The sequence below is a fragment of the Rhea pennata genome, chromosome 2 (genome assembly GCF_028389875.1).
Source record: "Rhea pennata isolate bPtePen1 chromosome 2, bPtePen1.pri, whole genome shotgun sequence".
NCBI classification, from domain to species: domain Eukaryota; kingdom Metazoa; phylum Chordata; class Aves; order Rheiformes; family Rheidae; genus Rhea; species Rhea pennata.
In genome coordinates this window covers 89,487,295-89,514,321 of record NC_084664.1, presented here as the reverse complement: position 1 = coordinate 89,514,321, position 27,027 = coordinate 89,487,295, and the positions used below count along the sequence as shown (strand labels likewise).

Below are 27,027 nucleotides of genomic sequence, written 5' to 3'. Positions count from 1 at the left end.
TTTCATGGCATTTGGATCATGTCCTAAATGTAATTTGAATACCATCTTTCTGAAGTTGCAAAGTAAGGGGATTTCCTGTTTTATCCCTCTATCTAATAACCTTGAAATGGAACATGTTAAAATCCTCCTCTGCCTTGTCAAAGGCTGGTCATCTTTACAACTACTAGCAGTACTATTTTTTTCTGCATAATTTCTAATTGGAGAGCACACAAATAAACAATCTTTTCTGTTTTTCTCTATGTTTCAATGAATGCCCTGTTACATTTTAAGAAAAGTCTTAAAATGGACTTGCAAATTTCTCAATACTGTGGGACAGGGTGATGTTACTGTGTTTACTCAGAGCAAACTCCCACCCTTCCTTATTACCAGATTTCGTAGTTCTTTGGGCTCCCTACAGGAGCTCTTTGCATCCATGTTTGCATCAAACGTATTTTTAGGAGCAGAAGCCTTTTCCCTGCTCCCTAGAAAGCCAGTGTGGACTCCCAGTGAGACTGGTGTGTCCTTGAGGCTGGTTGTGCCTTGCCTGCTCCAGGAGAGCCAAGCCACCACAGCTTCCTATCTAGAAGGAGTTCAGTAGTGTAATCAAAGCTAAATACCAATAAGCAGTGGCCACTTCTATTTTGTAGGAGTATTAATCCCCTTGCGTAAATATAGTAGGACCAAGGCAAAAGTGATTCCTGTTTATCCAGAGATTATATCAGGCAGCAACAATTCATGAAAGCTCTTTTATTGCTTCAGATCTCGTTTAATCTTCTTAAGTTTAATAAACACTTTTTCCAATTTCATCATCTCCTCTCATACACTAAAATTATTTTTAGGAAAAGTGGAGAATTACTTAGATAAGCTTTTTCATGGCAGTCAAAACCTAGGCTATTATTATTCGCTTGTACTATTTCAGTTTCAGACAAACTTCTCTCTCTCACACACACATACAGCCTTTCCCCGCTACGTCGAAATTTCATCCCTGCTCATCTTTTTTTAATGGGGATATTATATTTAGCCTTCCTTTCACTTTTCTTTTGCCCAGTCTTTCCTTCCTTCTAATTATGCCGCCATGTAGTGTACATCAGCTCTATCAGCCTATATCCTAAGCCTGAACCTTTAAAATGTGTGCCAGCCATGCTACAGCACCATGAGAAAAGCTTCCATTTTTTTACTATATTCTCCAAACAGAATAAACATATACATGCATGCAATTGCTTGCCTTTATTGTAAAAGCACTTGATCCTTCAACCGTGCTGAATCCTTGTCCCTGAGCAGCCCTCGGTAGAGCCACGCTTTAACTGCAGCTTCTGCAGCCTTGTCATACAGGTCTCATTCTCATTGCTCTTTAGGGCAAGTATGCACTAATTCAATGGGCTGCTCATTTAGCATTAGGAAAAAAAAAAAAGAAAAAAACAAAACCCAAAACAGCAGCAGCTCAGGGTTGCATCTACCTCTGGATTTGTAAACTATCTATTAAAATAATACAAGCAGATGCTTTCACATCAACATGTCCTTCTGGCAAACCTTATTCCTAGACTTCAGCACTGCCAGTTCTTCTTTAGGATTTTAGTGTTATTGTTAAAATACTCTTAAGTTTTCCTGGAATAGTTGGGATTTTGGATTGTAAGAAGGTAAGTCTAACTTCCCCCTTACCCTGCAAAGGAGATACTCACTATTATCTTTATAATTCTGGCTATGTGCTGAATAGGGCAGAAGACTGCACAATTTGACTGCTGACAACAATGGAGCTTTGCTGTTTCCTACCTATTGGTGATCTGACAAAGTATTTCCAATTTTAAGTCTATAGTTTAAGTAGATTGAAGTAATTCTTGTCTGACCTGTAAAGGCCCAGCCTGCATTTCTGGGAACAGCAGGTAAATTCCTGGAAAGTGCTCTGAAGCAGCGACTGAAGCTGCTTTGTTTGTCCATTGACACCAAAAGCACGTTCTCCCTGAAGCGCATGAAATTTCTGCCCTGGAATCAGTTTTGTTTCTCTTTCTTTCACTGTGAGTTCTCTAGTCACCCTAACATAAACTTTAAGGGGAAAAAAAAGTGCAAAAATCCCTGAAAACACATTCAAAGTTACTAGGAATGAAGAGATTAAAGTAGAGGCAGCCACCTACATAGCTGGTGGCTCTTCCAGAGCTGCCTTTCAAAGAGACTTTGTGCGGTGCTTGGGTGAAGTATGCCCAGCCAGAGCTAAAAGGCACTAGATCTTTCTGCAAAACTTGAATTTATGTCACATCAGTTCTAGCAACTTTGGGAGGACCACTACAAGCCTTTTACTACTGTGACTCAAGGGACAACTCTGTATAGTCTTGTGCAATGGTTAAACAGTTAATGAGTTGGGGAAAAGTTTACCATAATTTCTCATAAGAAAGAATACAAACAATAGTGTGAATAATTGAAAAAAAAAAAAAACAAAGCCAGTTTCTCTGCTAACCTCTTTCCATACGACAGTTTCACACACACTCATTTTAGATCGAGAAACATATTTCAACTTATCACTACTACTAGCTCAAAGATGTATCACCCTGAGAAGAAGCTGAGGGAAGTTGTTAACAGTTCATGTAGATGCACTGATGTAAAAGCCTTCAAGCAAATAGCTTAGTCTAAGTTTAAATTGGAATGTAAGGAGCAAACAGTCATTACAGCTAGGACTGAAGAAAAGGCTCATTAATAATGAAGAGATTATCTTTACCAGCTGCTTCTGTTTTCCAAAAAAATAGCTGGATAATGAATGCTCTGAATGTCTGAAAACCACTCAGCAACAGTGACAACTGCAGCTCAACAGCATGTGGCCACATTTTAGAGCTCCAATATGCATTTTGGTTTGGAAACTGCCTAAGTGCAACAGAAGGTCCATAGGATGGGGTTCTCCACCTGACCTCCTCTTTCTGAGAAGTTTTACTCAATAGACATCTGCAGGGTTTTCAGAGAAGTCAGTCACAAATAGAAGAGACATACATTGCAAAAGAATTATTATGCTAAGTGTGTCTTATATTCCATTATATGTAAGTGCACTAGAAAAAAATTTGACTACTGCTGTCAGAGTATCAAGATTAAATAGTATCTACTGCATTTCTGCAAAGATATCACAAGAATTATGAAATGGGACAAACCTTTAGCCCTAGTGCCCACAGAATCTTAACACGCAGAGGAATTTAGACAACATTTATACGAAGAGTAAAATCTTACCTTCTGCAACCTCATAGGGCTGCAGAATGACCAAAATTAAGCAACAAAATCACGATTTGGTTGTGCAAAATCAAGACAGGAGAAGAATGTTTTTATACTCAGCTGATGCTTGGAAGATTGGGTTGTGACTACACTCTAAAGAATTTAATCCATTAATAACAGACTTTACATAGTGCTTTTCAAGACTGTGTAAATGCTCAAATTGTAATTCATGTGCCTAGGGATGACAGTTGATGAGTTTCACCACCATCCCACTTTGCCTTCTGATATGTCTTTCAGAGGGCTTAAAGCTGTGGAAAACTTAAAAGACCTACAGACAAAGCCAAGCCTGTAAAGCAGGCAAAGGACTGGGTCAGCTCACTGGGTTGTAGACAAACCAGCCAGGCTTGTCAACGAGGAATGGACCAATGATTTTCCTGCCATATTTCTTACTTATCAAATATTTACAGGTTTTTAAAATTTTTAGACTTTGCAGATTTTTCCAGTTATGGAAGAAGGGAATATTTTGAGGGGCTTGTTTCTTTGATAAGCTTCCTCCCAGCCTAGAGATAAGCCTCGTGCGGAAAGCATGTTCCCCCTCGGGTAGCAATCGATATTAGCTCCTCAGGAAAGAGGAAAGACTAGGAGTCAGTTTATCTAACAGCCCATTCTGGATGGCGATGGTCAAGCTGCTATCAGGCCCACTGCAAGAGCCGGGACTGAAAGCCCCCCCCAGTTGTCCAGCAGATGCAGATGACACAATCAACTGTGCTGCATACAAATCTCCAAGAAAAAGACTCCGTCTCCGAGTGTCTATCAACAACTCAATTTCAATGAATGCAGCTATTATGCCTTTTAACTACCAGCCGTATGCCTGGTCCTATTCCCAATGAACCCAAGGGGAACTGTGTTATTGACTTAAGTGGGAGCAGAGGCAAGCCGTTCGCTGCTCTGCAGTCTAGTAACATTACCACTTGCTAATGTTTAGTGACATTCGCTGTACGTGAAGGCAGTGAGTTTACTCATGAGAGCTCTTCCTCTGGCACATATGGGTTTGCTGGGCTGGGCACGCAGGTTGGTTCAGTCTAACTTCCTAGATGCAGCAGGCGTCTGTATGATCCTCCATTCCCTGGAGAAGAAGGATCTTTACAAAGCAATTCCCCCCAAAATACTTTGCCAAGAGGGATTCAAGACATGAGAGCACTGAGGCCACGCACGAGCCACACGGCAACACCTGACCGGCCAACTCTGCACAGCTCAGCAGAAACGTTTCAAACAAACATATTCCTCAAATGAATTGCATCTGAACAAAGCTTTCTCATGAAGCTTGTGCTTCTGCAAGCCACATATTTTCCTTGGCATTCCTCCAGGCTTAAAGGCAGATGTAAATGTTACAAAGGCTCAGATACTGCAACTTCTTCTCCCCTGATTGCCAAGTAAAACTTACAAAGAATAACCTACAAAACCTTTACCATTTGAAACAGCAATGCCAATATCCATTATTATGGAAATAAGAGAATGAATCAGACATGGAAGTGAGAAGAGACTTCTTCCCCAGTTAATTGCACAGGGAGGACTAGGGCTGCAGTGTGAAGTTGGCATTTAGTTGAAAAGAGGCAATATATCGTGGCTTCAGCTGTATACTTAATGACTTGAAATATTTAATGTGAAGGTGTGCGTGCAGATGTGCACCAAGCAAATGCTGGGTTCTGAACACTAAAAAAAACCTCAGGATATCAATACATTGCAAAGCACTGCCAGTTTTCTACTGCTTTTCCTTTGCTTCGCCAGCCTGCTGTGCCCCCCTGCCAGTGCCCAGTTAAGTGTCCACGATCACCAAAGGAAGGTGGAGACTCTCAGGACTTTTCCAAAGGGATTGGACACTCTCTCAAAAGCCTGGGACTCAAAGACTTCCCTGGAAATCTAAGTGCTAAAAGTGTTAAAAGAAAGCAAAGTTCACTGTGCGACTGCACAGCGTATTGCACCCAGAAGGTAGGCAGGCCTGCTCTGTGGGCACCAGCACATCCGGGGCTGCAGGAAATCAGAAAGTGACACCTATTCATGTCATCTATCCTCTTGGGGGCTTTCTTTTAATGAGACTCCAAGGAGACCCGATTCCCACCAGGAACAGCAAAACTTCATCCCTTGCGTCCTGAGGGTGTGCGGTTGGTGTAACAGGACACCCCTCGAACCCAGACATGCCGGCCCACCAAAGGTCTGATGCTAATGAATTACTTCAGTCCTCCCTTACTCATCACATCTAACCCATGTCCCGAATGTTAACGACTCAGCATGTTTTATCACAGTAGCATGTACACTTTCAATCATCATTAGAAACGAGGAGGGTCTAGACGCGGGCACCAAGCCAGATTAAGTAAAACTTTCCATGAGGAAAGCTATTAGCTTTCTCCCCGAGCTGCAAGGCTAGGCCAAGAGGGAGGGAGGGAAAAGCTCACACAATCCAGACTGAAGTGTAGACAGTGTTACTGGACTTTGCAGACTACCTGCATGTTGTTCTAATGACATCTGGACTACTGGAAATCACAGAGTGCACTCAGAAGTTTTCAAAGGCATAATTGTGGCAGCAGCAGACTAAACTTAATGCCTCAAGAGCCAATCACTTTAATCATGAAGCTGAGATGTATGAAAAAGGATACATTTCAGCAAAAGAATAATTCTGTCTGCTATAGTTCCTGTTCAAATAAACTATATCACCAAACCACGTGCATTGGAAGAATATGGAGGAATAAAAAAAAAGAACATATGGTTTAGAGGCAAAAAACTTTCATATATACTGTATAGGAGATATATGGACTTGTCAGACATCTAACAGTTCAACACTGTAAGCAATTCATGGGAATGACATTAGCAATAGCTCATATTACATCCAGGAGTTACAGCTTTTACTGCAAAAGTTATTTTTAAAAGAGCCATGTTTAAAATGAAATGGCTGGCAGGGCTGCAGCTTTCAGTAACACTTTACCTGTGGTTTTGCCACTTTTACATACTTATTGGGGGCTTAATGTTCCCAATTTACCTTTTCAGGGTAAAATAAAAGTTGCAAAGGGTGCATTCATTGGCACAGCACTATAAAACTCACAGCTGTGCAAAGACAATCACAAGAACAAAAGCCTCCTTGTTTTAAAAAAGATGATGATGTGGTTTTGATACTTTCTGCTAGCCACATATCTAAACATCAGATACTTTTGTTTATGAGCTATATATTTTCATCTTGCTACACAAAGATTTATAGATCAGATCAAGTCATGATCAGAGTCCAAGCCTTTATGAAAGAGCCTGTGTGGAGAGGAGGCAGCTGAATTAATACACAAAACTTTAGACAAGAGATCTATCTTTCAGATATTGTTATCCCAGTTCTGGCACCTATAAGAGAACTCAAGGAGTTCTGGAAAACATTTTTTTCAACTGAGGGTGGAATCCTGGCCCCACTGTAGTCAATGGGAGTCCACCACTGATTCCAGTGTGCTGGGATTTCATTTTGAAAATTTTAGATTTGAACATGAGCAAAATTTGAAGAAGCTGAGATCTTCGGCAGCTTCATAAATCAAGTATACCTTTATTAAGGACTCCTCAAGGATAATGTTTTGATTTTCATTAAAACCTGTTTTTGTTAAGTTCTACATATTGATATAACAAATGGAATCACAGCACGTACAGTACATCTTGAAATCTGCTGAGAAAATAAGTCCTGTCTTTTTCCTGTTGGTACCAATGTGTTTCCCCCTGGCTTTTTAGAAATAGCTTCATTCTCATTTGCAATGAAAACTAATTTCTTTGATGTTTCTAATGGCAGGAAATAATTTCACAACTGAGTATTATTCTGTTGCAGGTAAAGAATGTAATAGCTTGTGGGAGTGCCAGTTACAACCTGAAAAATGTTTCTTGGCATTAGCATGTCTAATTGAACTCTCTCCATCCTGGTGAAATAAAGATTTGGAGCTCAGTTCTGTGTTCCACCCAAGCTACACTAGGTCCAGGAAAGGGAAACGAGGATAAGGAGAATAATTTCGAGTCACCTTTAGCATCTCCTGTGGTGAGCCTGGCCAATCCCCAGGTCGCCTGAACATCCTGAAAACTGTGTGAACTTATATTCCACTACCTTTCACTTGGGGCTCCTTCTACTACTAAACAAAGCAGCCAAAATTTGGAAAAAATTATCTGAGCTGGCCTGGTCAACAAAAATGAACCAGTAATATTTCAAGATTAGGCTAGCACAGCTTTTGATCTAGGTCCTAGTTAGGGGTCAGGAAGCAGAAGCACATTGAAAAGGAAGATATAAATTAGGCTATCTTTCATGTCCCCATGACAAAATGACTGGTTCAACAGACAAGGATGGGTTCTCATCAGCTCATGGTTCCCCCAAACTGGCTGTCTCTTTGGGCAATGCTGATGCCACTTTATTCTCCAAAGAGTTGTACAGCCCATTAAGCTGATCGACCCCCCAAATAAAAAAGTTGAAGTCTTAAGAGCAATTACCTACCCAGGCTTGTACTGAAGAGGTTCCTCAAGCTGATAAACCAGCTTACATGCCTGCCCTCTGAAGGCTTTTCCACAGGCTCCACCATTCTAGTACCCTGCCCTACTCCCAAGTTAGATCCGAAAGGAAAAAGTCTTGTTCCCTTCTGTGCCTAGGGCAGTGGCCAACGGAGCCCATCCTGGCCCTGGTGCTGTGGCTCTCGTCCATGGGGTGCCCCATGCACCCTGGTCTTCCTCGGCTGGGAAGATAGGAGATACCTTCTCTCCCACCGCAAAGCAACATGGGCTCATGTGGGCAACCAGGACCAGGCATTTTTCAATGTCATTTTTCGATGGCTTCATCAGATCATGCTTTCAAATAGTACATGAAATAGTGCTGTGAAAGCGGCAGAGGGAGTCAGTCATAATCTTTGTTTGGAGGTTGAACTCAGAATTACTCGAAACAAGAGTGCTCGTATACAAGCCAGATACCTTTCAATATCAAGAGCATAGCCATAATCTATCAGATATCACTTTACAGCATGAGTTTCAAATATGTTATACATTCTGAATCACATATTCACATACTGAAATAGAGAGTCCATTTAATGAGCAGCCCAGGTGGCTACTGTAGATTCTGATTTAAAGCAAGATTGCCAAGACAAAATTTATTTGCCAAAATGGAAGCCTCTTCGGTGCTTCCTTTATATTGCTTCAGCTGCCCACCATTGCAGAAGCACAGAATTCTCATATACAGAATATATATTTACATAAACTCACTGACTGCTTTTTTCCAGAGAACTCTGCAGTATAGATGGTCTGTATTTGGATACACTCCAGACCAAAAGGAATGAATATTGCTTTGATCCTACAGGCTGAAACCAAAAAATTTCTGTTTATACCTGGTCCAACATTACTAAATATATATTAGATACATAAATCAAATCTGCCCAAAATGGCAAACATGTAACCAAAATCTTTACCAAATATCATCTGGCATAACCAGTTAGATATTTTTATTTGTGTAGAAGTCCCATAAATATGTTAGATGTCTACCTTACATTTTTCACAGGTACCTTCAAGTAAAAATGGCAGGTAATAAATAGGTAGAGGACACCTTGAAGCTACTGACACTTTTATGTAGTGATACTTTCAGAATTTATTTTTTAATGCCATTAGAATACTGTATTATTTTTAAATTACTTCAGAGATGGGGAATGAATTGGTATATTTAGAGTAAAAGGGAAAGAAAGCTGTGCTCTACATATAGTCTCTGGCTTTCATATTGTTTACATACGCCAAGGTTGAAAAAAATTTTTAGAGTTTAAACACGCTACGTGAAGGGATCTCAACTGAATCAGTGAAACAACAAAATATAAGGAATGGTGCAGTGATGTGTTTAAAAAAAGAGTAACTGTCCTTACTAGTATGATTTAAATTCAGATTTTCAGAATATGGTCACATACTACAGATGGCCTACCCACTTCCCCAACACAGAAAACTTTTAAAGATGGATACAGTATTAATAGAAAGCAATGTCAAAGGTTTAAAAGTTCCTATTCCAAATAATCATGCACATGAAAACAGCTGTCTATTCCATCAGACCAACTTTGCAACACCCATTCTCTCTCTGGGTAGTGTAGTTATTGCCAGAAGTCTGAATGAAACAGCATCAGGTAGCAAGGCACTAGGTGCATGGAGTGCCTTGTGCCCACAGCATCCTGTGAGTAGCACCTACTGGGACACCAGAAACAATTACACTGATTTCTAGGCAATCACTGTAGTGGCCAAATTGCTCTTTGAGACTGCGTCAGGAAGCCCAGACGTCATCCTTACACAACTAAGAGGTGAGCATGAGAAGGGGAATTTTTACTGAGACAGGATGAGTTACATAGTAGCTATGGAGGATAAGATGACATAGGATGTGGCTTCAAGTCATGCTCACTCTGGCCTATGGGCTGGGTGCTGCACTCCTTGACCTGCAACAACAACAGGCTTCCTCCCCGTCTCGTGGGCTGGACAGATCTATTCGATCTGAGCAACCTGGTTCCATAACCCAATAGAATATTGTTCTTTCTTGTTACTTCTGGCAGGCTGGTTTGCCATTAACCCACTCTGCGGCTCCACAGCTCTGCAGCTAAGGACAAAAGGGAACAAGGCCATCTTTACCAGGGATGCACTGCAGTTCCTCCAAATCCAATGTAATATGAGACCACTGCACTGGTTGTTGCAAAGTTGCATCCACGCACATACATAGCATACATCTAAATGGGCTTACAGCCAGACTCGCAGCTTTGCACTCCCATGCCATGTGTTTGAGGGCTGCTCGGGCTCTGCGTGTTTGAGCAGAGGGTCTTAGTTGGTCTGAAGGTTCCTACCTTCAGCCTCTCTGCTGCATACCTCCACTCTTAACTCTCCATATAGAAAGACAGCTAAGGAGACAGTAATAGTCCACTCCTGATTTCTATAAGGGCTTCACTTTGTCAATGCAAAGCACAGAGTGGATGGCCTTTCCTTCAGGCAGTGAAGGAAGGCACAGGTAGGAAAGAGCAGCTTATGTGGTTTGGGCTGCATCAGCGTGACCTCTAAGAGAACCTAAATGTCAGTTTAGATGTAGAAAGGGACTTCTGATTTACCATTTCTGATTACTCTCTGTGGGAATGGGTACTGTACAAGGGACAATGAAGGAATGGGAATCTGCTTTTTCTTAAATACGAAAAATAACCCGTACAAAAGCAATAAATTCACTGCCTGTTGGCAATGGCGTACAGAGCGTAATCAAAATAATAAGTAGCAATAACATTGTTAAAATTGGCAACAAAGGGATAACATACTGTAAATTAATTGTAAAGAAAACAAAAGGTAAGAGCAGACATCTACTGCTCTGTAGATGCAAGACATTTGCTCTGTAGATATAAGACACCTACTAAAACTATGAGAATAAAAGTTGGTTAACTCCTCTGCTATGCTTCTAAGATTTGGAAACTGGCATAACTGGGAGAATTTCCTTTGCCTCAAGAACTTGTAAAATGGCAATGTACCACAGTTTTAGAGGAGCAGGTACTTAGTTTCTGGAACTACATAAATTGATTGCTTTCTATTGTTTATTGTTACCATGACTGTTGTGCCTACACATTTTTTGCTTGGTACACAGTTCTGGTGGTCAGTCACAAAATGATTTTTAGCCTACTGGATGGGAAAGAGAAAGTTATCTGGATTTGGCTGATTGAAAAGGACTTCAAATTCAAGTCTAAATAGCCGTGTCGGTATACACAAGGAGCCTCTTCAATTACTTCTGCTTCAGAGGGCTGGTGTGCGTTTATGTCCAGAACAGGAAGTGAGTTAAGTAGGACTAAGCTGTTTATGTTTCGGCACAGAAAAAATCTTTGCTGAAAAAATTAAATTTCTGCTACAGGACACATAAAAGCAAAGTTCCCCTGCTCCTCCATGAGAAACCTGGAGCTAACACCACTGAGAAGCTTCACATAGCACTCCAGAGCCACAGTCCCATCGCTCTGGCAGAGACCAGCAATACTGCTCATTTTTGTGCTTTTCTAGAAGTAGAGCTATGGACTAGATTTAGATTCTAGCTGTAATCTCTTCCCTCCCTGGATAACTTCTGGTTTCTCTCAAAACCAGAATCTGGGCATGGCTTTTTGTTTTGGTTTGTGTACATTTTTGTTGAAATCTTACTCCTCATAGCATAGATTATGTGGTAAGAATGCACACCATCCGAAGAAAACCGTGTCCTAAAAGAAGTGTTGTGCAAAACTTTAGTGAAATGAACTCCTAATTATGAAAATTCCTTAGATCTGCCTATCATGTAACCAATAATAACTTCTGTTATGGAAAATCATTTTCCCAGAGCTGAAAAGCAATAGGCTGCTATTCAAGCTCCAAAACATTCATTTGTAATCCTAATTCAGTGAGTATCACACTGTTTAAATTAGAATGACTAAATATCCTTCCTTTTAAAAAAACAAACAGTATAGCTTATATCTTTAACTTCTCCTCAAAAAGACAATTATACTCAGATGTTCCTTGGCACCAATTAGTTTCAATGCAGGCATTTCAAAGACATTTCTTTTTCAAATAGCATGGTACGTTATATAAAGTTATATGGCTCCTGAAAGGGAATGCACGTACTGCATTAAGGTGAGGGTTCAGAATACTACTGGGATACTTAGCAGTAAGTGCTAAATCACAGTTCAGTGAGGTCACATAATCAAATTCCAGATTACGTCTTTTATTATGTTCAGCTAATAAATCTTTGGAAACTAGAGTCAGGCAAGCTCATCACAGCATTTTAACATTTCAGTCATGCGTGCAGAATATATATACATATAAAATCTTACAAATGTAAAAAAAAAAAAAAAGGCAGCAGCAGCAAGTCCACAATCAGAACTGAAGAAATAATAGGCTTAATGTCAAATGCCACCAGACTGAAAAGTTATACTGAAAGATATGCCTCCATTTTTAATTTGAACTTTCTCAACCGAAGTAGAGTAGTATATCATTTAGTTCCAGTGAACAGATTTGCCTATCAGAAGTTTCACTGCATTATGGATGGGACAACGTTAAATATGTTATCATTGCAGTTCCACAGGTCACTGGCATAGGCATAAGCCAAGACCATACGGTTAAGATTATTGCAATGTAGCTATTGGTCATGCAGCTAGCTCTACAGTGACTAACAGCATTTAATGCTTAAATAACTTGGTTTCATTATTGCAAACAAAATTAAAGAACCCATTCCCATATAGAAAATTCGAGCAAAACTCTGCACCATTCCACAAGGCTGTTAATTGAACTTTCTTCCACCAGGATTCGAAAGGAGGAGGGGTTAAGAGAACTCACTGATATAGCAACATGGTTGAACGCAAACCTCTACAGCTGTGGAAGACTTACCATCGTCCAGGTACATCTGGTCCAATTCCTCAGGTTCTCGCTTGATCGTTACAGGAATAGGGGCCAAATTATGATTACTTTCCTCATGCAACTCTGGCAATGACAGTGGTTGGTTTGTTGGAGACTCATTTCTGTGAACCTTCGGCAGTTGCTGCTGCTGTTGACCCATTATGGATGAATGAGTTGGACTGCAGGACTGCAAATAGGTTGGCTCTTGGGTAACAGATGGAACTGGAGAAGAGGGACTGTTGGGATAAAGTGTTTGTTGGTAACCAAGGGGACAGCTACTGCTCAGATGTTGACTCACCTGCGGCTGCAGCATGATGTGAGATGATTGCTCGGGAGAGCTTGGGTGCACAACTATAGACCTTGGCACTTCCTGTATGGTGGGGACGCCTCCAGCAGGCTGCTGAAGTCCAAGGTGGCCGTGGCCCGGGTTGGGGATGCACTTGTAAGGAGAGGAGGAAAGGTCATGCAGCTTGGGGCTTGCGTTGGGAGAAGGTGACATCACGGCGTTTCTCTGCTGACAGGAGGCGAAGCCAGCCACAAGGCACGAACCAGGATCGGGGGGCATCATGATCTGTTGGCTGTAGTACGGTTTAGAGAGAGGGCTTAAGCCTTGGTTCATTGGTCCACAGGTTTGAGCAGGCTCATAGTCATCTGTGGGTTCTGTTTTTATAATTGGAACTGTTAAAAGAAAAAAGTTTTAAATAAACATGAGTTGCATATTGGTATGATCAAGTTGGCTTGTGGCTAGGATACCCTTTGCAAAACAAACAACGTCTTGAATAAGACTCTGTGTGTCTTTTGCCTAGTTCTCCCACCCTATAAAAAAAATGAATGAGTCATCAGCACAAGAAAGTCACAGCTGGTTCTAATATTGAAAAAGACTATTTTCTTTGGACTCTCCTCCAGCACTAATGTGCTATAAAAATCTATTTGCAAATAGCTGTGCTTCAGTAGAAGCCTTGGACCCAAGGGCTCCATGGATTTGTAGTAATCAAAGCAAGAATTTTAACTTGGATATACTACTGCATTTCTACGGCTACTGATGGCCCATTTGATAAATGCCCGTGTTCGATAAACTTGAGTATAATAAGGTAGAGATGGGGCCTTCAGAGTTCAGTGAAAGTAAAATGGCAAAGATAAATGACAGAATACCATGAACAAGAAGTTTTCAATTATGAGGGGTTTTTTGAAAGAGTAGGTTTTGATTTACTTGTTTTTACGTGTTTGTGTTTAATCTTACTAACCAGCCATTGGGTTCAAATAGGCAGCAAGTTGCATCCAACTCTCAGTGGTTCCAAGCTGGATCCAAACTGCCAATGCCAGCTCCTAAAAAATGTTAACTCAACCTCTGCCTACCACCAAAGAATGACTCCTATTCCAGACCTCTGCTTCCTCCTCCTATTGTCCCAAAGGAGGTCCTAAGTGGCCTGTCAAGCCAGGTCTCTAATTACTACCAGTTCATGGACACAGTGACTGTCTAGTAGCATCAGCTCAGTAACGAAAAATGGGACCTTCATTCTCAAATCAGAGAAGAGGGCCTTCCTCAAATCAAAGCACAATTTTCATGTCAGTTTTCTCCCTCAGATCACAGGGAGGTGCCTTTCCTACTTCTCCCTCAGCACATGCAGTTCACAGGTATAAGAAAGCAGACCCGCTTTCTGTATCAGGAAAATTATAAAGAGCAGGGCCAAGTCAGTTTGCAGATGTATTTCTTCTAGCCAGATTCAGCTGTAATGCATAGAGCAATTGAGTTTGGAGGTATGGTAGAGTTTATCTTCTTTCGCAAAAAGAGATCCACAGGACCAGCCACAGCTTGAAGGCACTGTTGGAAATTTATGGTGATATCAGAGAATTTCTGTTAGAATATAAAAATAACTGACCTGTTATGGCACAAAATTATTAATAAAACATATTTGGACAACTCAGCTCAGAGCACATGCACGTCGTGTGTTTCTACCTGCGTTTGTATTTGTAATGTGTGTTCTACAAACACCCTTTAACATGCTCAAGCCATTTACCATTATGTTTGTGCATGGGTCTCTCGAACCCTAAAAATGCACGTGTGTGCCTGTGTGTGTATAAAACCTCTCTTAACACTCACAGATCTTGCTGCTGGTGAGTGCACTTCACTACCCTTGTTTTATAGCCCCCTAGTCTCTTGTTAACTTTGCTCCTTTTATGTTCTTTTACATATAGATGCTTGCAACACTTGCTTCAAGATTTCTAGCACTCCTAGTAAAAACATCTCTATATATGTAACAGATGCACAGGTGCTGCTCAAGATGAATGTACTAAGGATAATGGACTGTCATTGGATTCCTCATAATCTTATTTTCACCTGCTCACGTGCTGCATGCTAGTTAGCATGGCTACTAATGCACTTGGTTGCAGAAAAGCAGATTCCAGGTTCAGTGACAGCCTTATAAAACTAATATCACACCCTTTATGAAAATGCAAGACCAAAGAAATGCACCTAGATAAACATAGCAGCTCAGATATTGTAAGAAAATACCTTTAACAAGTTCCTGAGCTAGCAAATATTCTCACATGTTTTATATTAGGATCACTGTACTAGCACTAACCACAGCACAGCTGGAAATATGATGGTTGTTGAACACTGAATTTTCCCAATATATCACTGTTATAGAAACACCTGTGCTAAATAATTCCAAGCTCAACCACTGGCAATTCAGTTCCAATAAACCCTGGATTTGTCTTACTTGTTATAACCTAGGGTAAGCTTATTGCCCTGGTGACACATAGGCTGGAGGGAGGAAACTTTAAGGAAGATATATTCCTGTTATCGGCTGATCTCTCTTTGTAGCTCTTCTATGACACTTCTTGGCTACTTGGTTTACCAGCCACTTTTTCGTCTCCTCCCTTTGAAATTTTTCTTTATAAAAGCAATCTATTGCTTTTATAAAGTGATCTATTTGGAGGTCAGGTTGCTGGCCACAAACATTGGGAATCTGTAAATGAAGATTCTGTTTGCCACTGCATTAAAATACAGCTGTGGCAACAAATTGAGGATAACCAGCAGGTCCCACTCGGTACCAGGTGAAGGACCGGCAATGAGCAGGGATGACCCCAGGCACATCAGGCAAAGACTCTCTTGGATGTGGTGACAGCAATAAAGGATAGATACTTTTGGCTACCCTCTAGAGCAAATTTGGAATTCAGAGGCAAAACAGAGGCTGGCCTTAATCACAGGAACCAGCCAGAGTAACTCAAGATAGCCTGTGCTCTGCATAGTGGACTGGTAGCAAGAGATGGAAATAAAGAGGAGGGATATGAGATCGTAGTATGAGAGAGTAGTATGAGTAGTACAAGATAGTAGTATGAGATAGTAGATACGAGGTAGTACCTCCATTTTATGTGACATCGGTTTACACCATCCCCTTGCGTTGCTCTAAACTGATACTCCTGAGTCTCAATTATTTCATGTGATGGCAACAAAAGTGTCTCTAAGTGATCAGAGGCTACCTGCACCTAGGTTTAAACTCGCTCAATCAAATTGTTACTTTTCTCTGTGTGGCTTTCTGGCATAATAAAAAGATCTCTTTTTGGCTTTCTGGCATAATAAAAAGATCTCTTTTTGCTAAATATCGCATACACGATTTGTGTGCTAATCTCATTGTTAGAATGTAGGTATTTCCCTGAAAGATAAAAAAAAAGTATGAATGCTGAAATTGTAAAGGGATTTGTATCTGACTTTTCAGGGCCTTGCAGTTTGTATAGTCACTTAACACTGCAGAGAGTGAATGTATGGACCCTACCAAGTTGGGATGACAGCCATTTAATCCAGTTTAAACAAGTGTAAATGTCTTCACAGTGTACCAGTTTGGAGAATGAGGCTCGGTAGGATTTTTTTTTCCTGCAGAAATCATTACTAATGACCCAGATGATCTGGAATCAAACCTGCAAAGCTGAGTATGTCAGCAGAAATGCTGATACTAACATTTCACTTTCTGACCAGAGCTCAGCTTTAGTATTTTGGGGGAATAACTATACTACTTGACTTGCAGAAGACAGATAAGCCACAAATTACTACATTATACCAGATAACAGTTTATTTATGACACTCTATCCAGTATCTGTCTCTCTCCAGCCAATGTAACTTTACCAAATGGAGTAACAAAGGCCAAAAATATTTGCCAATGCTTTCAAATGGAACTCAAATGAGCTGTGGGTTTGACTTTTCGGTCATTTAGAAAGTATTTTCTTTGTGTCCAAAGTTGACGTAAAACTTTATTTTTTAAAAAAAGAAAGCAATCTTTTACATTCACTTTGTAAATTTCTGCACAGAGTCCAAGGAAGGAGCTCTGCATATTTCGAGGCAAACCATCTGAAACCAATGCAAAAACACTTGATTTTGGTACAGCCTGCTGCTATATCAACATGCACTGGCTACCCACTTACCATCACAGTGTCTATGGCACTACTCAAATGAGCTAAAATACTTGCTCTGCATGTAATACAGCTACCAGGTTCCTGATGCACCCTGTCTCCTTCCTCACTGGCTTTCTTCAGGCCAAGATCCTCAGCTAGGACAAACAGCATCAACTGATTTACAGCAACTAAGGCTACGGACCTCAGGGGTTACCTGCATTATCAAGGAGCTTGCTTCTAGGCAGTGATCTAGTGGGTTCCCTCAGAGTAGTCAGGGAAGATCACCAGCCAGCAGTGGACTAACGTTACCACTTACCTATTGACTTATGTTAGATTAACTTCAAATCTTTGCAAACCTGAGGCCAGAAAAAGGGTTTTCATTCCTGATACATCCCTGTGGAGGCACAATAAGCTAATTGCCATAAAGCCTATCCATTTTCACCGTCATTCACTCGCAGAAGCGAGTAGTTTACACACGGAGGTGCAACGTCATATCCAGAACACAGTTAATTTTCTCAGAATTAATATTTAACAGAGAACAGTATTCACCTGGCTAACTTCTAGCTCAAATATTTAAAATCAGCCATCATCTTAAAAGACTTTGTGAAAAACTGCCAACTCAAAGAGACGTTCCTAGTCACAAAGCAGGCTTAGACTGGCAAACAACAAAAAAGCCCTACAGCTGTTCAGAATCTGCAAACACTTTTAGCACAAACTGGACTATTTGTTAAATTTAATAGAGCCACATCATATGGTAATACGCACTTTGTCTTAGAGCTCTCTGTAGAGGTGAGATAACACTCAGTTTTGCAGGCTCTCAGCTGACCAGAATGAAAAATTATAACTGAATTTGCCGTACAGAGATTTGCCAATAATAAATTAGAGCAATGAAGTCAGAGTTTGTGAAATTGTAAATACAGAAGACAGTGCATGGTTTTTACATAGGCTCAGAAGTAACATTACTCATGAAGAGACCCTGCACTACTGGAGGATCAGGTCCTTCCCAAAAACAGGAGAAATGAACTAGGTTTGGTAGTGCAGTGAATTTGTAAACGCTTGCTACTTCACAACGCATTGGGCTGGCCAACAGGGGATCTCCGATTGTCCCCAATTCCAAATATAAAAATGTGAAGTTCCAAATTAGCCCGATAAGCAACTTAATCTGCACTAATTGGTTTTAAATGGTTTGACGACATCTCCTTAGGCCCTGGCCTGGTGTCGCTATGTCATCTAATTTAATATGAAGTTCTGAGAGCCGTGTGCTGGCAGCAGCCCCAGCTATAAATCACCGCTACCTCCAATTCTTGCTCAGAGACTGGTCCCGTGACATCATACCAAGGCACCGGGCCGCAGACAAAGGCCCTCTGTGCGGGCCGGAGCGCGGGAGAAACGCTGCAGCCAGCTCTGCGAGCCCGCGTTGAAACGAAAGGCCTTGCTCGCAGGTAAAACCCTAATATATCAAGCCTTGAAGAAAAATAATAATAAATCACGTGCATTCACTAGAGGCAGTCAGAAAGTGCTTAAGTATAAATTGTACGTATTTTCTGACAATTCTAACAAGTCTGTTTGCTTTTACACTTTAGCAAGCCAGATGGGTTTTTAAACCTTTCTTTTTTTGGGGGGGGGGGATGCTATTAAAATATGTGAACTGAGAAGATATTATCATATAAATTATACAGATGTTTATCCTGATTAACATGAAACTAACAAATTCACATTCCCACATAGTATTATCAATGCAGACATTTATGGCACTAAAATATATTTATTTTGCCCTTAGCTTGATTGAGGCTATCAAACAAAATAGCCACCTTTCATGGTGCAGACTATGATGTAGTTCTCTGGCACCAGTGCACAGATTTTGGTTAGCACATGAAAATCAAAACACTACTTTTTTTCATCATGTATACACACACACACACTTCTTCAATTTCTGGAATAAATGCCTCATAATTGGTAAAGAATTTAGGATGAGACTTCCAAGGAGAGCTGAGAAATTAGATAGCTGAATCTCTTTTACCAAGTTGAGCTCCTAAATGCCATTTGTGCCCTTGAAAACCTTCCCTGTACGACAGTTTTGAGCCAAATAGCACACCCCCTTTACCAGGAACCAGACGTTCCTTTAGAAACTGAAATCCTCTGTTTTGCCATATCAGAACAGCAGCACCTGGGCAAAACTTTCTCGAACACCCTGCCATCCCCAGGTTACAAAGGACTCGCAGTCTCCATGACCAAGGGACAGGCACTCAACCCTAGGGCTGAGACAACCTCTAAAAGGGGCCCTTAAGATACTGTCCACAAACTGGGTATTTTTCACCAGGCACTAGCTCAATCAAAACTTTTTTTTAAATGTCAAGCTACTATCAGACCATTGCTTCCTGGTTAAAAGCATCAGAGCACAGGTGACTCAAAAACAAAGGGAACCTCAAGCTATTGAGAACCTGTAGGCAGCACATATGTAAAACAGCAGCATTCATCTACCTAAGCATTTGAACTCATTCACTCTCTCCTGCTAGTATGTGAACAGAGCATCCCACAGACTTTTCACTAATTATCGCTGTAGTATCCTGGTGAGATAGAGATCTACAGTACTTACCACGCTGTGGAGACCTAGGCCTCTGAAGGGGCGTACAGGGACAGAGGGATGCATGACCAAGCAGGCTATCTCTTCTTGATCTCAAGCTCCTGCTAGTGCAGCAACACCTCACACCTCTCTGGAAGAGGGTGGGCCAAGCTACACTTCTATTACTACCACTGGGAATATGTGAGCGAGGTGTCTCATCTTACCCTGGTTAGCCAAAGAGGCATTTTTAATGAGGTAGAAAGAAGACTTTGGAACTTTTACCATTAAAATACATCTATGCTATACACATTCTTCTACCTAACACGAGAAAGAAGAGGGGGAAATCCCTTAAAGGGATTGTTTAGGGAAATAAGAAAGATTTTTTTGTGTGTGTGTATTGTTCAATCAATTGTTCATTCAATCTCCTTTGTCAGCTCCATGGTGGCCCTCTGCAGCTCAAGTGGGAACAAGCAAGCAGGGGAGAACCAAGACCCCTGGTCACAAAGGCATCTAAGGAGCCAGGTGGTAAGGGATTGGCCACCCTGGACAAAGACCAGGGCATCTGCAGACTGTCTGGCTGCCCCCACCCCAGCACTGCCTCAGGTGGCTCACAGAACTGATAGTCACTTCCACAGAAAGAGCAAATGCTGCTTTCCAAGCTGTTTCTTCATCAACAGGAGGGGTGCGGACCTCAGACACACTGCCTGCCCCTTCTGGTTTTATTTGTATATAATTTTATGGGAATGGGTGCATATGTATAGTTTTGTGTAAGAATAGCATCTAGGTGGATGGGAGCCTTGCACATACACCTTAGCCCATAATCTCAGACAGTATCATTATCTGATTAGACAGCGCTTTCCAGATAACTCAATTACTAAATGTTTTTCAACTGCTGTTAAACCATTAGGTTGTTCAACACATATTTATAGGATGATAAAAATTATTATTTTATGGTAGCTTGGTTTACACACTGGATGGGGAGGAGAGGAAGGTAGACTAAGGACATTTGGTTTGTGTGTTGCTACAGAAGACAAGATATGCATATTTCTTTGAACTGAAAAGGGAAAATTTTTTAAAAGACTTGATTCATTTTCTACCATAAGACCTCATTAAATCTTACAATGCTGAAAAAGGTTAATTTAGTCAAATTATTTTTTCTCCTATAAGGCAAATGCTAGACCTGTGAAACAAATTACAGCTGTGCTTGACTTTTTTTTTAAAACCAAACATGACTGTTTTCAAATCTCTTCGGCCTCCTTGCAACGAAGCAGTTGCAGAGATGACATGGCCTGAGCTGCTGGAATGCGGCTTGAAACCTAGAAGTTCACACTAGAGGCCTGATTGAATTGTATTAGTCTTAAAAAAGGGATTTCTCTCTTGAAGATCTTGATCTCTTCATGATCGTATCTCTTTATGGCAAATATTCCTTCCTGATGCCAGGGAAGGATGATTCAGCTTAACAAGGAATAAAAACTAACACCAGCAGCTTCCACCAAGAGCATATCTTCTACTGCAGATTGCTGCTCCTCTGTCCTAGGCCCACTTGGGTGCTCTGCCATCCTTCTCACCATGTAACATCCTGCTTCCCGAGCTGTCTCAAGCTGGAGGCTTGACCACGCACATCCAGGCTGTGTTTGCTGTGGATTTTGATGTCATTTCAGTCAGGTGTGCCAAAACTCACTGGGGTGAGCTCTTTTCAGCTCATCAGTAGAGGACAATGTTACCCCAGCAGTGAGGAGACAAGGATGGTAAAACAGAGGCTGTGGCAGAGACCCCAAAGAGCAGCAACACAACGTGGGGGCAGCCAGCATTTATGCAGCCACTTGTCCCCAGGCAGCGGCGCGCAGTCTGGGTGGGAAGCACTGGTGAGTACCAAACAGCGGTTAGTGTGGAGGTCCTGCCCCAAGACTATACTCACAGTAGACTATGCCCAGTCATGCTGACTGAGGAATTAGCTAGTTCACAAAACTCACTTTGTGTACTAGAAATATTTATATGCCCTCGGGTGTATCATGCACCCTCACCTCCCCAGGGTTCTCTTTCTCTCCTGGGATTTGGTGGCCAGCGCTGGCAGGCAGCAGTGCAGCACCACCGCGGCTTGCCCAGCAAAGGGCTCGCTGGCCTGCCAACGGTTCCCTTCTCCTGCCCTGCACCAGTACTTTTCTCCCAGTCCCTCAGCAGCTGCAGAGGTCCCCATTCAGAAACCTGGCTCCCTCCCAGCGCATCACTTCCATCCTCTTTGCAGAACGTTTTGAACCCTGCTGCTCTTGGTCATCTCAGCTCCAACAGGCTCCTTCTCCTCAGAGACTGATGCAGTCCCTCCCACAGCCAGCAAAACACAACTGCTCCTGCGTGTTTCATCTAGAGCAACCACTAGAACAACATCCCTTTAGGATCAATCACAGGGCTAGATTAATTATCACGATCAGCCACTTTAGGAAAACAAAAATAAAAATCTCCTGTAATCCAGCCCATGTAATTCTATGCCTCTTTCTCCCTTACAGAAGTTTTATCTTTTGGGCTTTTAACCTATTTGAAAGTCCTAAAGCCCCAACCATGCTAACCATATGCATGTGAAGACACTGGTATGCAAGGAAGGCAGTCCTAGAAATGGTAATCCAGAGGGATTCAGAGATCAAAACCACAGACGGGATTTTGTCCTCTATAATGGCAGTATTTGAAATGGGAGGTGCTGCCAAAATGTAAGTTCATACGCTGGAAGTTAACCGGTATTGGTGATCATTGCTGCTATGATAGGGCCCGCCGGTCAGATGTATCCAGGGTCTTCTATCTAGTACACATCCGCCTCTGTGGTAAGAGAGACCTCACACCAGGTAACGCTCCTTCTTGGTCTTCTAGAGGAAGATGGGGCACTGCACAGTGAAGCAAAGTTCATCCCTAATTAAAGATCAGATGGGGCTAGCTAGGCTCTGGCTGGTGGCTGAAACAGACTGTCACAGACAAAGTGTGGGCAATTCTGATGGGAACTAAACAAAAGGAGAAAAAGGTGACGAACTGGAGAAAAGAGGGACAAACATGAGAGTCTCCACCGCCACGACAACAGATTCTGCTCTGCTGCTGCAATGGGAGGAGAGGGACTGATGGGCACTGATGGCGATGATGAATTTAGGGATCCTGTTAAATGAAAACAGGACTCCGACAAAATCTTGCCTGCTTTTTGTTACTCTGTTAAATGTCAAAAGTAACAATCAGCCACCTAGGAGCCAAAATGAAGTAAACTGTAACAGCACACAGTGTAAAAAATGAGCAACCATGATTCATATTTTCACCTAAAAAAAAAAAAAAAAAAAAAAAAAAAAAAAAAAAAAAAAAAAAAAAACCTTGCGGCCAAACCTCCTTCCTCCGTGCTGTTCTGCCCCGGGCTGCGCAGCCTTTGCCACGCACCCGGCAGCAATCCTGCCGCTTCCTGGCTCGCCGCAGCCGACGGGAGCATTTCCAATAGATCTGAGGCTTTAGGGCTGACTCCCGGCGGCGCTCAGCCCCCTTTCATGCTGCCCTGCCAACGCACCAATGACTTAAAGCGGGTCTCCGAGTAACGCACGCCTTCTGGTCGAGGTGGCCCTTCCTCCGGCTCCACAAGCGGGCTGCGAGCGGCCCCCGCGGTGCTCTGCGCTGCCGCTTCCCTTCTCCTCCCCACGGCCGCCTGCAACGCCCGCTGCTTTCACCCATCTCATCGCTCGGGTCCAAGGCGGAACAGTTCCTCCTCGCAACGATTGTATTACATACGTTGCATTTTATGATCCGCAGAATTTGGCCTCATTTCCCCCTTTCCTCCTCGAACTGCTCCCATCTCATGAGTATTTTGTAGAGCATGTTAGGTATAATAATTTTGCTAGCCTCCAACATGAAAATTCCCCAAATATCCCGAGTTTAAAGGCGTCAGGAGACAATCAGTAAAAGTGGTGCTCCGTGCCACGTTAGAGTGGCAGCGCTCTGCATCCTCATTTTACTGTTCTCTACTGATGTGACCGAGGGAGCATTTTAACTTAGAAAGTGCGCTGTGGGCGGAAGAGCCGAGGTGAAACAGGCACGGCTGCTAAATGTAATCACTAGAAAACTGCTGATTGCACTCATCTGTAGCACAGTCAAGAGATAATTTTAGAGCGAAGGCAGGAAGTTCATACAATGCTGACAAAAACGTGCAGTGGCCACCACTCACCATTTCCAGAAGCACACTGAGCACTTTCTTCGCTTTCATACTGCCGTGCTGTAAACAATAATAAGGTTTTAGTAGCCACGGGGCAGGTCTTCAGGACAGCTCAGGACCCATGTTTTAGAAGGAATTCTGCTCCTGCTGAGACGCTCGTCCCAACGGCCAAGGAGCTCAACACCTTGGGGGCTCATGCAGGTGCCAGCGCAAAGGCATTTCAAAAAAGCTGGCTGCACAGGCAAAGGCTTAAAAATCTGGCCTTCCAGATGGCAAAACGCGTGTCCCAAAGTGAAAACAAAAGTTCGCAGCGTATCGATGCCATTTTAATAAACACTAGCAGCAGTGAAATGATCTTTCAATAATGTTTTAAAATGAAAAAGCCTGACAGAAACAGAAAAAAGGAAATATTTTATCACCAACTCTTTGGAAAAGCTTTTTTTTTTTTTTTTTTTTTTTTTCATTCTAGTACAAGAATTACGTCCACTTTCTTTCTCCTATCTTATTAAAAAGTTCCTGGACAAACTAGCCTGCCTTTGCTTCATCAAATATCATTCCGTGTCTAAATTTAATTCAAAAACACTCTTCTACGTTCACCACTGTTGATATCCACATTCATCAGATAACAGAAATCAGAGAGCATTAGCTCCTATCTGCAAAAAGTAAGTGCTTCAACGAGCTTCCTTCATTTTGATGTACCGATTCAAAAGAAATCTGAGCAAATAGAGATCTAACCCTTAACATTTAATGAATTGCTTAAAGTCTTCTGCGCTCTTGCCTCCGAGTTGGAGAACTCATTCAGCTTTCTCAGTAGATGAAAGCACAGGATTTTGAACCACACCACACATATCTGGTTGCTTTGTGTGCTTCTTCAGCCTCTCCAGATTAGTTTATACCTCAAATGTTACCGCTGATGTCTAGTGACTTTAGGAGAGGATTCCTTCTGTTTGAAAGGCATGTATGTGCCAATGGTATCATAAACTCAAATAAACAAAGCAATAAGCAGTCACAAACAAAAATGAGAGAACAGCATTCCTCTCAAGTGCTACTAGGTGAAAATCCAGTGCAACTGCAGGGCTCCCAAAGGGTTTCCCAGAACATATTGCCAGATATAACGCAGCCTACAGCGTGCTGCTGCAAACTGTGGCAGCAGTGGAGGGATGGTGAAAGTGGAATATTCTTGCATCTGCTCATCTCCCTTTACCCAGACTCTTGGCTGCAGCATCTGGTATTGGGTCTTAGCGCTGTGATGCTCTAATGGGATGTGACAATGCAAAATGTATTAGTACTTACCATATGAGCTGTGTGGAGTCCCCTATGCCAGAATGTTAAAGAAAACTACTTATATTTCTGGGCCAGGCATGTCTGGTGAGCAGTCTCAAGAGCCTAAAGCCTGCAGACTCCAGGACAAAACTGATACGTAATTGCTCAGCGATGCGTAATATTGAAGCAATACTAAAAAAATGACATTGCAGTCATGTATGTACAATATAGGCAAACAGAGGATTTGGGGATAGTTCACATTCAGCAGAATTGGACCAGTAATTCAAAATTTCAATTAAAAGCGGATTATGAGTACTTAGGTTTACAGTCTGTCCCAAGCCGAAGGCTTAAGCTAGACCCTTTTCCAGACCTACTCTCCCTTTTTCTGAAACCTCTACTTTGGTTTGTTTTTTAAACTTTTCATTTACAGAGCAGTAAGATTTTCATTTTTACAGCATTTTTTTTTTCTTTCTCTCAGGGGGTAGGAACTCATCTTCACCAAGTAAGTCCCCATTTTGCAAAATGCTGGTGCTAGCGTAGGGGAAAAGCACAGTCCTGCCGCCCGTCGCCAGCAAAGGCGAAGCCTTAGGGCAGCGGAGCCGTAACAGCGTGCTGGAGAGGGCGGTTTGCGCTGGCCGCCCGTGGGGACACCGTGGGACCGCTCACTGCAGGCGGGATGAGTGAGGCCGCAAGACCCCAGATCCACCGGCTGTTTTCTCCTACGGAATGAGGAGAAACAGGAGCCACAGGAAAACACTAGCGCTCAGCGGCTGGGGTGGTGGAGACCCCAGGAGCGTCGCCAGCCGGCTTGCGCAACTCTTAGGCTCCGGTCCGCGTGCGGGATTTTGTTTTGGCACAGTCTAGCTGAGCTGTAAAATACATCTAAATGAGTGCTCTGCAGCTTTTAAAAGACCCCGCATGCAAAAAAAATCTGTAAAGTTACGGTAGGCATTGAAATGCTAGCATTTTGACTGCTTCTAAAGTACAAAATCAGAAAAAAAATTCTGTGTAAAATCACATCTTATACTTAATGATTACTTTGAAGTTTGCCTGTTAAAAACTGTACCTTCTATATTTGTGGGATTTGTCTGAACAAGAGCCGGAGTGTTGTTGCCACCAATACACTGCTCATCTCCTTTATTTTTTTTTAGTTATTATTGGTTGGCTCAATTATTTTTTTTCTTAATGAGCTAAGCTTTGGTTTTCTATAACATCTTGAAAAGCTAGAAGAACCTTTTGACTGAAATTAAATAAAACAGAGTATCCTAAAGATGTTTCCTGGAAATAGAGCATCTTAAATGACTGAATTCAGGCATTGCAAGTGATTTCTGAATATGCAGTCAAGGTGATCATATCCTTCTTTAAAAGGCACAGTGGAAACAGTTGCTAGCCAACACAAAGGCAAAACCTCTGAGCAACAACACAGTTAAAATAAATACATACTATATTATTAATGCCGTGTGATTACAGAAAGGTATTCACTCTTACTATTGTTATGAGAGAGCTTGCAAAGACAGTAAGATTGGTTTTCAATTAGCTATATACATATATAGGAACATATGGAAGAGGATGTGAGTGGAGAACCAAGTAGGAATGGAAGGAAGGTTTATTTGCTACTGAACTCTAGCTCCCCTTCCCCTGTTCTAGCTTTATATTTGTCCTTTCAGGTTACTCGACACCAAAGTGAAAAGCTTTCTCAGGGATTTAAATCAGTATAACAAACTAAACAGGATTACAAATGTTTCAAAAAAGATACCAGAATTAAGACATTGCAGAACGTCTCTGCAGAATAAAGGTTAGGCTGGTCCTCTGTTACCTGTCACTAGGCAGCTATTCCCATTACTTCACAGAGTGCCAAGCAAACATCAGATGTTTCAAACTCAGAACGATGGGACCATAAACCAACTTTCCAATAGTGAATACTACTCCCGTGGTTTAGTATACAATGTAAAAAAGGCCTATGCAAATGCTGGAGGCATGATGCTGTTTAATATTCAGCAGTTAACAAGAGGCATGTACTTTAAATACCTATGAAGGTAGCTTGGGTGACAAGGCACTACCTGTCAGTCTCTATGACAGATTTTTGTTG

General features: G+C 41.9%; 1 protein-coding gene across 3 annotated transcripts in view; it reads right to left on the bottom strand.

The window, feature by feature from the left end:
* The window catches only part of NFATC1 (nuclear factor of activated T cells 1), a 115,616-nt gene that overhangs the window by 22,149 nt on the left and 66,440 nt on the right, over positions 1 to 27,027 (bottom strand). The window contains exons 9-10 of one of the 3 annotated variants that reach the window (XM_062569873.1): positions 12,854 to 13,233; positions 12,547 to 12,742 (exon numbers count right to left, since the gene is read on the bottom strand). In XM_062569873.1, the coding sequence (XP_062425857.1) occupies positions 12,547 to 12,742; positions 12,854 to 13,233 (576 nt within the window). Of the gene's footprint in view, positions 1 to 12,546; positions 13,234 to 27,027 lie in introns of all 3 variants that reach the window. The other 2 variants (XM_062569872.1, XM_062569874.1) reach the window with 2 other exon arrangements.